The following is a 14,142-nucleotide window of genomic DNA, read 5'->3' as shown; positions in this document are numbered from 1 at the left end:
TTCTCTTCTAATATTTTACTCAATAATTCATAAAGTCATATGCCCCACATCAACACTTAGAAAATGACAATCATCCCGTAGAAGTAAACATGGTTATTGATTGTATATTAGATATGTACTCTACATAATTTATAAAGTGTGCACAATGGCTCTAGCTGGTATTTGAAAAAAAATCTTGAAGGCCTTTTGGGTTTAAGGAAGACAAATTTAAGCGTAAAAGTTGCACACAAAAAAAAAGACTGATTTGAAAAACTTAATAGTGTACCGCAACATTCACATCTCAAAGTAAAACCCTAGTGATGGAGATTTTTGTTGATATCACAGAAATTGTGTGCCTGTGTGATGTCTTCTCTCCCCAAAAAAAGTTTAGGTCAAGTTTGTATTCATTTTAGTTCTTCAGTTTAAGCTCCTCAAACAGTTTTCCCTGGTTGGTATCTTTATTAATTCATGTTTTGGATTAGAAGCCTGCAGTGAATAAAAGCTTTAACTGAAAACTTTTTTTTTATATTAGCTTAATATTCTTGTAGCTGTCTCCCCACCCTGTTAATGCATTATTTCTGCACTCCACACAACGGGAGATGTTAGCATGAGCTCCTAACAACATTCGGTGTGTCTTAGGAAGGTAACACATTGATGTCCCAAACCACAGCGTGAGTCGAAATGTCTTTTCAAACTGGGTGTATTGAATTACAGCCTGTTACACACCCGTCCTCTGATGCTGCTGTGCAGGTTGATATTCAGTGCAAGATTGAGATAAGTTGGGGCTTTTATTGGTCCCTTTGGGGCGATCAGGCAGTTGCAGCAGGTAATGTAATAGGATTTGGCAGATTAAAGAGACTAGAGAGAGGCACAATGAAAACTGAAATAGTAAAAATTATGAAACTGACAAGCAGCAGCTTTAGAAAAGTTGTTGCCAGTTTAAGTCTTATAGGGCTTTATTCATATATGTTTGCAATCTATTGATAACGTCCTTCTGAATTTAGTTATGTTATTATTGTCATTACAGAATACTTTTGCATGTCTGTCTGTCCTCGAAGATGTTTACCTCCTCTGTTGCTCCTCCTGAGCAGACTTTTCTTTCTGTTTTCCCATTTTACAATCTCCCCCAAGGTTACCCAGCATTTACCAGTTACCCAGTTATTTCAAAGTAATAATTTGATTCAACATAACTTTCATTAAAAGCACAGTGAATGATTAAAAAAGAAAGCATTACAGAAGAAGTATCTTCCATCTCTGATCATTGATTGACCCGAGCCTTTGTACCTCAGTATCAAATCATCGAAATAACTTTATTTGTCCCATGAGGGAACTTCGTTTGTGGTCAGGCACATTCAAACACAACATACAACAATATATAGTCCATATTAATCATACCAGAGAATAAATAAATGCTAAATACTACAATACTAAAACCCTGAAGGTAGGAGTAGAGGGGTGGAGAAGAGAAGTCTGGATCGATCGATGGGGGGATATTGTTTGTTCAACAGTCTGATGGATGCTGGCACAAAGGTGGAGATGGCTCGTTTGGATTGTAGGGGAAGGGAACGGTATCTCCTCCCTGAAGGCAACAGATGGTACTGGTTATTGAGATTATGGGTGGACTCCGATATGATGAGTTTACTTTTCCTGATGGCCTGTTTATCAAATATGGTTGTTGAGAGTGGTCTGGGGTTGTCCAATGATCTTCCCCCTCATCTTTATGATTCCGTTGAGTGGACATTTGTTCAATTCAGTCAGGGAACCAAACCATGCCAATAAACTGAAGGTGAGGGTGGATTGGATGAAACAGTTACGAAATGACTGGAGTATTGACTTGTTGACCTGCAGTCGTCGTAGCTTCCGAAGAAAGTACAGGTGTTGTTGACATTTCTTAAAGATGCGGTCGGTGTTACTTTTTACTTTTTATAGTTACACCAAGGTATTTATACTCTTCCAGTCTCTCAATTGACCTTTTTCACAGCAGACATGTCGACATGTCATAGTAGGAAAAGCACAGGTGTATTCAAAACCATTAATGATGGCTGCATTCCACTTAGGAGAGACCCTGGTATTATGCATGCTGACTCACTGAAATAGCTTACTGGGACACTTGATGGAAATGGCCATCGTTAAGGTTATCAATTTCAGCTGGGCTTTTCCTACTATGACAAGTCAACATGTCTGCTGTGAAAAAAGTCCATTGTCTGGCCATCTACCTGAAGAGCAGGGGGGTTGGTGGAGTTGGTGGAGGAGCGCCTGAAATTTATGAACATATCCTTGGTTTTAGAGATGTTCAGGGTTAGGTTGTTATCGCAGCACCAGAGAGAGAAGTTGTCAGCAGACAGCAGCAGCATTAAAGCAGCAGAAAGAAAGAAAACTTGTTCAAAGGCAAAACTGATTCTGATCCCTGTTTTTGGCAGAGGACAAAAGGACTGAGTGTAGATCAGGTTACTGCTATGTGACACTGAGGAATCTCAGACCTGCACTCCCTCTGATTAAACATTACAGACACAGAGAGAGAGCTGCAGACGTCCCATAATACTCCATCATACAGACATCAGCTGAGTTAAAGACCCTGCCGCTACTATGGATTAAAAATAAATCCACCAGAAAGCATACTGTAAGACTTTATGAATGCAACATGCTATTAATATTTACTGAAGAAAAAAAAACCTCAACAAAGTCCCCATAGGATTATTTTCACTGGGGTTAAAAATAAAACCTGAGTAACATAAGAATACTTCAACTCACAGTTCAATGTTTGCAGTATGTGGTTTCATGATAACATATGTTAAGAATTGTAACTATAAATGCTGTTAAGTAAGATAAAATAACTATAAGCTGCCACCAGGAGCGTGATAGTTCTGTAAAGGGGATTCAACTAGCAGGTTTAAGTTACTATAACTCAATGTTTAAACATTTAAGTGATCAAAATGACATCAAATTATATAGAAAGTAGAATAAAGTGAAAACAAAGCACCTTAAATACATTAAAAAGTTCATATAACACCTTAATCAGTTCAATATTATCAGTTTCTCCTGAGCTTGTTTACTTCTTTCACTTGTACAGATACCAGAAATGATTTTGGAATTGTGGGATAAAGAAACTACCATAATGTCACTACAGAAAGCCCTATAATACCTTAGAATATATCACACTTAAAGTACCACAGAATTAGATATCATTGCTCCAAAAACACAATATGAATAATATAATCAAACAATAGCTGATGAAATATGTTCATGAATGTTAAAGTAACTACAATACAGGTTTTAGAATTTTCTCCTCACATTTTCTTCAATTTCCCCCAAAACTACTAAGTTTTGACTTTTACTCATAATGCAGATACTATAAATGAAAAATTAATTATTTTGGGAAGCCAGTGATACTTTATGAAAGATAAAATATCAAAGCATCACTTCAAAAAGTCCCTATATGTATACATAAACGGAACTGAAGTTGTAAGACTACTGCACATTAGATGAGGAGTTGAACCAGAGAGTGATTTTTGCCTCTGAAGATTGTTTTAATTTGAATCATGAAATGAAACTGTTCAGTATTATATAAGAAAAAAGAAAAATTAATAATTACAACACCCTAGCCCTCGGAGGCCCCGACCCCTGGTTTGGAACCACTGCCTTATAATTTGAATCTTTCTTTAATAATAATATGACACCTAAAGTGCCACTGAGTGCAATGTCATCACCATGAACTCACTAGGCATTTAGATATACATGTAGGAACAGAATAAGAATATAATAAAGGTCATTTTAGGGATAAAATGTAATTAAGTGAGATAAAGTCACCATCCATTCCCTCCAGGAGACTAACAGGAGATACAACACCATAAAGAAGTTAAAGTCAGTATAAACACCCCATACAAACTTATAAAAGTGAGTATTGAGTAGGCTACCACAGAGAGGTCCCTAACATGACTAGCCTATTATAAAGACAGCTGACAAATTGGGTTTTTATGACATGAAATATCAATGATTTCTTATTTTTATAAACCTCAAATTTTGGGCTGTAAATTGGATTAAATTGATGAATCCCTCTGATAGCCATTTTATTTTTATTTTTTACATTCATTTCCCTCCAAAAAGAAAAAAGAAAAGAAAAAAAACCAATTCTTTCCCTTAATCCCCAAGGAGCAGAGTCTGAGATTATGATATGAGCGAGGTGGGTGGTGGAGGTGGAGGGAGGTGCAGCAGCGGAGAGGTGGGACGTCCTCGTGGAGAGAGGAGGGGAAGACGGACAAGAAAAAAAAGGAGAAGAAGAAGAAGAGAGTTGGGGGTTTCGGGGAGGACAAGAAGACCGCCGCACCGCAAGAAGTGACTTCAAACACCGCGCAACATTTCGCCTCTCCGCCTCTCGTCGTCATGCGTCTCGGCTTTTAAAAGCGTCCCGGGCTTCTGCTGCCGCTGCTGGGGGAGAGGACGAAGCACCTTGCATCCGGTGCTTTTCTTTTTGGCAGAGTTTTGTGTCCGACCGGCAGAGCAGTGAGCAGGCGGGGAGAAGGAGAAGGAGAAGGAGTAGGAGGAGGTGGATACTTCTCCAGGTCTGGGACTGCGCCGCATTCGAGCCCGGAGCGCAGCGCTCAGGAGTCGGACCCGGTGCGCTCCGTCTCACCCGGTTCCTGGATCTTTTCCTGCTTGTTTCCTTGTACATCGGGACATCGATAATGCACACAGAACTGCTTTGATTCGAGCTAGAGTGACAGACACCAACACATCGCGCGTTTCCCCACTGACTGGATTTGGATTTTATGCCCGTTTTGGCTGCGACCATGGGTGCATGGTGGATATTTGTTGGCGCTCTGGCTGGGATCCTCACCGTCCCCCGTGGGATACATGGTTGGTATTTTTGGTCCCTTTTTTTGAAAAACAAACCAGTTGTTGGTGTTGTTATGTAGGTCAGGGCTTATCAGGGACCCCCATCCACATTCACATCAGAGCCACAGAACCTACATTTGAGTAGATTTACTTCTATATCTGTCCAGGCTGCTCATAAGAATCTTGCCGGGGAGGGAAAAGTTGTGGTTTACCTTTTTCTATTTGGAACAGTTTCAATGGATCCAGGCTGCAGTGAATGTAATTTAGTCCTCTAGTTGCCCAGGACACCCTGGAAGTTCCTTAAGGGCCCCTGGAGGGGGCCGAGACCCTGTTTCGGGACCCCCTGAGCAGGTTGTTGTTTACCAGGGGTTAGAGCAGAGATTTGTTTCCCCAGAAGAGAAAAGTAGTAGTAGTTGAAAGTTTCATCACACAAATATTTGATAGGATTTCTGAATGAGCACCCTCCACCTTGGATGATGTATTGATCATTAAGAGGAGATTTAACGTTTAATGATGCTAGGAAAGCAACATCCATACTCCGGTTGGCCAGCTTTTTTTCAGAAAGCATTGGTTAGGAGATTTGAAGGTTAAGACTGGGCTGGATGGTTAAAAAGTGAAAGTTTTTATGGTTACAAACGTTTTTTAAACAGCATTTCAGGGACTATATTTCAACCTGGAGTTAGGACACTGAAGTATAACCATTGCAATGCTGTTAAAACAACTGTTGTATGTGTCCTATGTATTATTAACATATTTAGCCAAAATTTGACAAGAAGTCTTCACATCTCTTGACCTGCAAATCAATTCTTAGTAAGACAGAGGTGAAGTTGAACTTTAAAGTCAGTTTGAAAAAAGTCTAATTCAAGAAAACTTCTGCTTTCGGCAAACTTAAAGTGGAGATTTAACTGTTTATGATGCTGGGGAAGCAGCACCTTGTTCCAAAAATTGTTTCCCAGAAGGCATTGATTTGGTGACTTGCAGGGGAAAAGACAAAGCCAAACTTTAGTGGTAAAACTGGGATCAATTTTGTTGAAAAGGGAAAGTTTTTATGGTTGTTTAAACAGTTTTTCACTGATTTATATTTGCACTTGTTTGTAAGAAATGCTTTACATTGAAATATAGTCACCTAAAAGCAACAGTGTTTTGAATAGTGCTAGACATTTAAAACACCAAACTTGTCATCTTTGGACCTGCAAATAAGCAAATTCACTTCATTGGATAGAAGTGCAGCCAAACTTGACTACCAGTTTGAGAAAGTCTAATTTAAAGAGGACCCAAACCATGCTGCAAAACGTTCACTTATACTTTCCTCAAAAATACAGTATTCAGACATTATCAAGCATCAAATTCTGCAGATGCTCACAGCCACATTCAACAAACTGTGAATTAATCTGAATAGAAAATAAAAACCGGGAGTAAATTTGTTGTCTGAGTCGACCTGTTGTGCATTTTCACTTTTTTAAATATCTCAACATGTCTTTGAATCTGATCCCACTCGTGGCCTCTGTGCCATTTAAATATTCAGAACTCTGCATCACATCTAAAGGGTCTGCCCATGCACAGCTACAGTATTCCCACCAGATGAGTTATAATGCAGAAGACTGTCAGAAGCTGAATGCAAAGCAGCTGTTACTGAACTGACCCATTCAAGGTTTCACTTCATTCCTCAAATCAAACCCACAATATCACACTTGGGTACCTACGGAAAAAAGAGTCCGGCTGCATGTTAAAATCTGGCAGGTGAATGTTCCGCTGCTCACATGCAGCAGCTGAATGTCAGACTTTTTTTTCTTTTTCTTTCATCATTAGCATCCTATCTCAGCCATCTTGGCATGCATCCAATCTGCTTGGCAGCACTTGCTTCAATACAATTCAAACTTTTATAAAGCTACTCCTTCGCCTCCTTCCGCTGAATACAGAGCACGTTGGCGTTGGCAACCAGAGCACAGTAGTTGATCAAGTTGAAATGTTATCGACATTTAGTGCTGCTCGATGGATTGATGGATGCTGAGATGAAGAGAGACAAAAGTTTGGAGTTTACCTCACATGTTGCTTTTCTATGTCATTCCCCTCTCTGTCCCACTTTCCTGACTTAATCTGTCCTATCAATAAAAGCAATAAATGCCGAAGAAAAACTGCATGTTTAAAAAAACAAAACATAAAAACTTTCACTTTTCAACAAAATGTATCCCAGTTTTAACACCGAGGTTTGGTCTTTTCACGGTCTTTTTCAAGTCATCAAATCAATGCCTTCTGGGACATAAAAACAACAAGAGCATAAATCTGACTTTGACTACAAGGTGGTACTTCCCCAGCATCGTAAACCGTTAAATCTCCACTTCATATCGAGAAAAAGTCCTCTCAGGTGGAGGCCGCTCATTCGAAAACCCTATTAAATGAACGTTTGAGTTGTATGAAAGAGTCCTGACTGTGAGGCTGAGAAAGACAGCAGTTATGGGTGATTGTAGCGAAATGGCTAAAGTTAGATTTTCTACATGGAAGCTGCGAGTAACCATGGATGCTTCATTACTAATTTTATGATATAAAAATATGAATTATAATATGTGCAGGCGGCAGGCCAACATATTTTCTCGTCTTTGTGTTGTTCTCTGATGCCTATTTCTTTCAAGGCTGAGAGAAACAACTGCATGATGAAACTCTCTTAGACCACGATTATCACGAGCTGATGAGGCACTCAAGGCTCGATCAAAAGAGTTTGATATCTCCAGATTCTGTTAAAGAATCATCTTGTGAAATGGGCTTAAAAAATAATAATGAGCAACATTTCTTATCTCAGGTTTCCCTAATCCTCCGTCATCTTCCAACATATACCAAACCTCCATTCAAAATGTATACATTTTTAGAAAGTTCTAGAAGTTCTTTGCCCCCGTCAAACTGTATCCCAGCCAAAACATGAAAACAAATGTTGCAAAAGAGTGGAGTATGTTGTATAAAGATTTATTTTCAGTATGTTTTGCTCAGTAAATCAATTTCAATTCTCCAGCACAATTTCAATTCTCCACCGACATGTGTTACCTGCTGCCTCAGAGTCAAACAGAGAGTTAATACAATCTGTATGTTTAAAATCTGAACTGTTAATTGTTTTTTTTTTATAAACCGTATTCACAGCTTTCACATCTGTATATCTGCCCACAACTGATTAAACTACTAGATTATATTGTACATTGCACTTCAGTGATAACGAGATGATAGCCTGAAGCAGCAGCATAAACAGACTTGCTCTCTCGTATGATAATCCAACTGTAACTGTGCTCTTGTTTTGAGGACCTGGACCGTTAAGGTAAATGTTTACCTCTTGCTGTACTTTTCCCCCTGGCGCGTCTGGTTTTGTGAGGCTCAGACCCAAGACTGTCCGTCTGTGTTTTCTTTACAGTTGGTCCTTAAATGGAGCAGAGATGATCAGTGCTCTGCCAGTCTATAGGTCGCATATTTTCTGTTTTTCAAATTTCTGTTCATGATGCACTTTAAGCCCCAGCCTCAGCTGCTTTTCATCAGCATCAGCTGTGTGTTGGCGGACTCAGCTGATGTTCATGTGGTGTTGAGTGTAACAAAGGATAGCTTGATAAAAGTTTGTCCAAATATGACATGTTGAGCTGAACTGACAAGCTGAGAGGGAGATGTTCTTGATCGGGCTTTCAATGAAAGCTCAATTTAGACACATGTAGGCTAACTATGTTTATTATATCCATCACACAGGGGATTTGGATAATTTGAAGCTGAAATTATTATTGTTAACATCCCTGCATGTGCCTGCTCTTTAAACTTTGTGAACTCCTGCATGTCATGTGTTATATTTCATCCAGTTTCAGAACAAGTTGTCCCAGTATTTTTGTCTTTAAAAGTGCATTCAAACCTGAACCTGAAAGTTTTGAAATGATGTATGAATTAAGACACTAAGGTGAATTGGCCTAGTTGGAGACCTTTTGGTTCAGATGCTGAAAACGAAGCTGATTGGACAGATTTCAAGGATTATTAAATGGGTAGAGAAAATCAGGATTGTCCAACTGCGACGAATTTCCAAATGTGTTTCAATTGAAGTACTCAAACTAAATCAGACTTTAACAACATCTTCATAGAACATTTGAGATCATATATGTAACCGTGAAATCTGAATTCCTGTGACCATTTTTAAAGTGTGGTGATTTCATGGCTTCACTTCAAGTAAGGGAGATTTTGAATATTGGTTCTTGGATTATTCTCCCTCTGGGATTCAGAATCTGTTTAATCACCATTTTCCCTCTATTGATCACTTTCAGATTTTGACAGTTCGCAACAACAGGCGACTTTACAGGGTTTACAGGAACAGATTTACATAATCCCTGACACATGGAAAGGTGTGATCATGACTGAAGTCTAATGCTATCTGTCTTTCTCTCCCCTTCCTTTATCTGTCTGTCATCCTAGGAGCTTGTATCTACGAGGGATCGCTGTATGCGGTAGGTGCACCCACCCTGTCTTGTCCAATTTTACCTCTCTAGAATCACTGGCTAAGATTTCTTCCCCGTCCGCTCACAGAATTAGGATCTTGGGTCCGTCTGTGAAGCCTAATGGATATTTGCTCATGTATTATTCACAGGGGACATCTCCAGGTTAGCATGGTTGATGGTTGAAGCTGTGTATATGTGCAGAGTATAGGTGGTGAAAGGTGTGTGTGTATTATCAGTAGAGATTGATGCGTATCCTCTGTTGTCTGAGATGTAGCAGAGAAGATGTGTCTCATCTATAATGCATCCCTCATCATACTGACTTAGTGGATGATAATGGCGATGAGAAAGAGAGAGAGCACATCTTGCAGCACGACGGCAGGCCCGGATGCTAAAAGAAGTACCATTGACTCCCGCTGCTCTGTCGATTGGCTCATTTCAAAGTTAGAAAAAAGTTTGTGATGAGCTTTGTTGCTGCGGTCCTGCTGGGGATTGGTGAACATTCACGGTTTTGCTCTGAGATGTGCTTTTTTTATGTTCTTTAAAACCTGCTGCAGGATCCTCATATCCTGGCTTGCAAAATTATTTTAATGTTTAAAGTTTGTCGTGTTAGGCATTGACAGACGAGAAGTCCCCTTGTTCCCCTGCGCAAGCTGCCAAAGCCTGCCCTCCGTCATACTTCTATGCATTTTCACTTTAAATAGCCATAAGTTTGAGGTGTATAAAGTGGAGTTTGAGACAGAGATAACAGTCAATATGCCAATATTTTTTTTTTAAGAGAAGTTTTTTTAACTGAGAATATGCAGAACATGGACAGAATAAAAAAATTAACATTTACCAAGTTTTAAAAAGCTTTAAAATTCCCCACCTCACTGCTACAGATTGCCAATAATGTGATGTTATTTTATTAAATCAACCGTCAGCTGTTCATGTCATCTGTTGCCAATTATATGGAAGCTTCTCTCGGACAACAGCTACATGAAAAAACTGCTGCAAGTAAGACTTCAATTTTTTATTTAGCTAGTTGTCCAAATCAATTAATAATTCAAAATTTCCAAAGAAGAGGTGTGATGGTGGATCACTTTTCCTTAAAGAGCTTCTAGTCCTAAAATAAATGCACGCCAGATTAAACTGGAGGGTCTGAATGCTGTTTCAGAAGATTTTCTACCCTACAAGCAGTAGAAACCCTTAGCAGCGTAAGATATTCAACATCAGCACAAGCGGTGCTTTGAAGTCATTCAGCCATAATATAATTTAGTTTTCTTTTATTGGTCAAACCCCAAGTAAAAATTTAAATTTGCTGGTGTGCACTTAAGAAAAACACCACTTGTGTGTTGCAACAACTGGTAATCTCTTCTAAGAAGCCTTAAACATGGTCCTCAGTGGTAGACTTTGGGTTCCCAGCCAGAACTCCTGCTTCTTTGCTGCTGTGTTATCAACATAATTACAGTAAAACTGTAACCATAGAGCATACCTACCTACAACATACCTACAACTACCTGCAATCCTGTAAATGCACGAGAACACATCCTGCTTCCCCCTGTTACTTATCCCCTAGCTTTGAAGAGCGGTAATTGTTAGAGCGAGGATGTAAAGACAGAAACGGCTCAGTCAGTGTTTTAGGAGGGAAGAGGAGGAGGAGGAGTGGTGGTGGTGAAGAAAGGAAAAGGAGGAGTGGGTTTGTGGGAAAAAAAGGAGAGGGAAGGGAGACAGGTGGGATGGCACCAGCATGTTTGAACACAGTCAAGAAAAGGCCCATCTGGAGTTCAAAGTGAGGAACACCCCCCCCCCCTCCAAACACCTGGAGTTGTGGGTAGATGGGAACAAATGGAAAATAAAGAAGCCCACAGATTAAAGTGTAGAAGCCCTCAGGCCTCTCTCTGTGGTTAAAAATAATCACAAGAGCAAATAAGTATTCTCACAACATGATCAGTGTCCCCTTTCTTTGTTTGCCAGACTTTATTTAAAGCGCCCATATTATGCTCATTTTCAGGTTCATAATTGTATTTTGAGGTTGTACCAGAATAGGTTTACATGGTTTAATTTTCTAAAAACACCATATTTTTGTTGTACTGCACATTGCTGCAGCTCCTCTTTTCACCCTGTGTGTTCAGGTCTCTGTTTTAGCTACAGAGTGAGACATCCTACTTCTGTACCATCTCTGTTGGGATTCACACATGCGCAGTAGCTAGGTAAGGCTCACATCAGCTAGCTAGCTGTTTCTCTTCAGTCAGTAAAAGGCAGGATTAGCCGGGAGACTACTTCTAAACCAGGGTGCACTTCCAACTTTGCGTGGAATACCTGCAGAACAGGGACGTGGAAGTAGTTCTTTTGTAGATCATGGATGTTTTTTTTCCAAGTTTGTATGCGTGTGGAAGGTGCTTCCACACGCATACAAAAAAGAGACACAAAATAACACCCCAAATCCCCACATTTCTTTCTTCATAATATGGGCTCTTTAATTAGCTCTAGTGTTCAGCTTGATATATACCAATGATAACTCTGTTAATCCATAAACAAAGGTGATTCTGATCATTCTTCACAGCTAAATTTAAAAAAAGACATATAGGCACAATTATATACTGTATGTCGATGACAGGCATTTCAAAAGCACAGGTGAAATATTAGGGCAGTAAAACTGTGTTTTCACATACTTTTCTAAGGTTTTTCTGTAATTTGTAATTTTTACATGTACGCATGTGCACCACAAAGACTTCAGAGAAAGTAGCAGAGGAACGATATCAGAGCTTTGCTCTCAAAATAAGGTTGAGTAGAAAGCTGATTACTGACCTGCTGCATGTATATGTGGATTTATAGTAACCAGGTCACTACAGTGCATGTAAACACGATTACCTGCGTAACGTGGATTCTCTGAGTAAATATGGACTCAGAGACCCCTCACACCCTGGGGACCCCCTGTTTATGCCCCTTTCCAGGCAGGCTCAGAACCATACACACACAGACCACTGGCTGAGAAACAGCTTTTTCCCGGAGCCATGGACAGGCTGCTGAACCCATAACCCATCCCCTAATGGGGATCCAAATAAAACAAACAAAAACTATAGCTAGCAAGTTTACAATGGATGTTTCGTCAGCAGCTGTTTGGGGAAACCGGATTGTGGTACTGCTTGAACTCCAACCAGCCAATCAAAATATCTGATATGCCAAAAATCTGTCTGATCTTTCAACAGCCAGATTTTTTAATTTTCAGGCAATTAATTAGGCATTGCGACCCCCTAAAACGGAATGTTCATCCGGTGGAAATTATTTAATATTCTAAGCTCTGCATGCTGTATGACAGAGGCACAACTACATTGATATCAAACTCAATTTGGGGATTTTATTAAAACAAAGCCTGTTGGTTTGGTCTTTAAAACCCCATATTGATCAAAGAAATTGTGATTTTTACATGTGGAACAATGTGTGCGATGGATTAAAAGCAGTGAGACAATGAAGAGCAAGTCTTTACATCTTCCCACAGAGAATAGTCTCAGTTCCCACAGCTGCATTGACCAGACCTTCTTATCAGTTCAGTTTCTACTGACAAGTTGCGAGAGGCCAGGGGAGACGGTGTTTGGCTGATGTTGCACATCCGCACTAAATCATTCATCAGTCAGCGCCCTCCCAGCTCCTGTAACCTGATGAATCCGATCAGACCGACAGAAGGTTGTGCTCAGAGGAGCATATCGTCTGGGTGTAAACACTAAGTGACGTCACGTCACCCTTAGGTCATCCTTAACATCCCAATCTTGTCAGCTCATGTCAGCTTGGATGCTTACATCATGTACTAAACATGGCTGCCAGTGAAGGAAGAAGCTCTCAGATTCTCTACTTAAAGACCAGATATCATAGAAAACAGGAATTGCAGTTACAGTAGATATATTGAGTAAACTGTTACATTGTCTTTTTTTTAATTGATTAAATTGCAGCCATTTTAACTCTAACCTTTCAAATTCAGTCTCTGAGTTGTCAGGAAGTCCCAATATCCCAATCAGCAAAAACCTCTACAGAAATTACAGGCAATGGACATCCACAGATGTTAAACAGCTTCCCAGTTCTGGCCCAATGATGGCTGATTGTCGGCTCACTGTGTAAGGGCTGTAAAGCTTTCTAGATAAGGTCTAGAATGCACTGTTGTCATCCAACTCAAAATCAGCAATACTTTATGATATCTCATGTTTTTGTAAACTCCTGAAATGTTAATGAATTAAAAGTAATCATCAGATAAATGAATAAAAAATGCAAAAACGTGATGTAGTGATTGCAAAGTAGAAAGTACTAATACCTCAAAAAACAAATTTACACAAATACTTGTGTAAATGTTGCTGAATCCTTAACCCTCGCTACCCATTGCTTTTACCCAGCAACTGTACATTACGGTTGTGGACAACATGTTTTACATGCGTCCTGACAGATTTAAATAACCCCAGACTTATTGCAGTGGTGGAGTGTGCCACCAGGCCTGACACGCTGCTGAAGTACAGCATATAGTGTCCTCAGTGAAGGACCGCAGAGCTTGGCAACATGCAGCACCATGTCCAAATATATCACCTGCCCCCTCAAGGCTTAAATTCCTGGCATTGCAAGTTGCCGTTTCTGTAGGAATCAAAATGTAGGGCACCTCAAGAATAGCACCAGGTCCGGGCAGTAACGCCAAAGTTTACAAAGAGGGCAGAGCTGAGAACCTTTAACCTGAACAGAGCTGAAACATCGTGGCGTTGGTACAACTCCAAACCCCTCCATCACACCGACTCACAGTAACCGCTACGTGTGTCGAGGAGGATAACATTTTCTTCCTGAATGGTCCCAATTAATTTCTTCTTGTCTCATCCCAATCCTCCCACTTCGTACTGAGTCATTGTCCCCCCATTTTGAGAATTGAAAA

General features: G+C 39.9%; 1 protein-coding gene across 2 annotated transcripts in view; it reads left to right on the top strand.

Moving 5' to 3' along the window:
* The first annotated feature begins 4,263 nt into the window (after positions 1-4,263).
* The window catches only part of fras1 (Fraser extracellular matrix complex subunit 1), a 259,913-nt gene continuing 250,034 nt past the window's right edge, over positions 4,264-14,142 (top strand). For both annotated transcript variants that reach the window (XM_028577114.1, XM_028577115.1), the window contains exons 1-2: positions 4,264-4,833; positions 9,238-9,269. In XM_028577114.1, coding sequence (XP_028432915.1) covers positions 4,746-4,833; positions 9,238-9,269 — 120 coding nt within the window. In that variant the 5' untranslated portion in view covers positions 4,264-4,745. The remainder of the gene's footprint in view (positions 4,834-9,237; positions 9,270-14,142) is intronic.

This window comes from Perca flavescens, chromosome 5 (assembly GCF_004354835.1).
Source record: "Perca flavescens isolate YP-PL-M2 chromosome 5, PFLA_1.0, whole genome shotgun sequence".
Taxonomy (NCBI): Eukaryota; Metazoa; Chordata; class Actinopteri; order Perciformes; family Percidae; genus Perca; species Perca flavescens.
The sequence above is the reverse complement of the archived record's forward strand: the minus strand, read 5'-3'. Positions and strand labels throughout refer to the sequence as shown.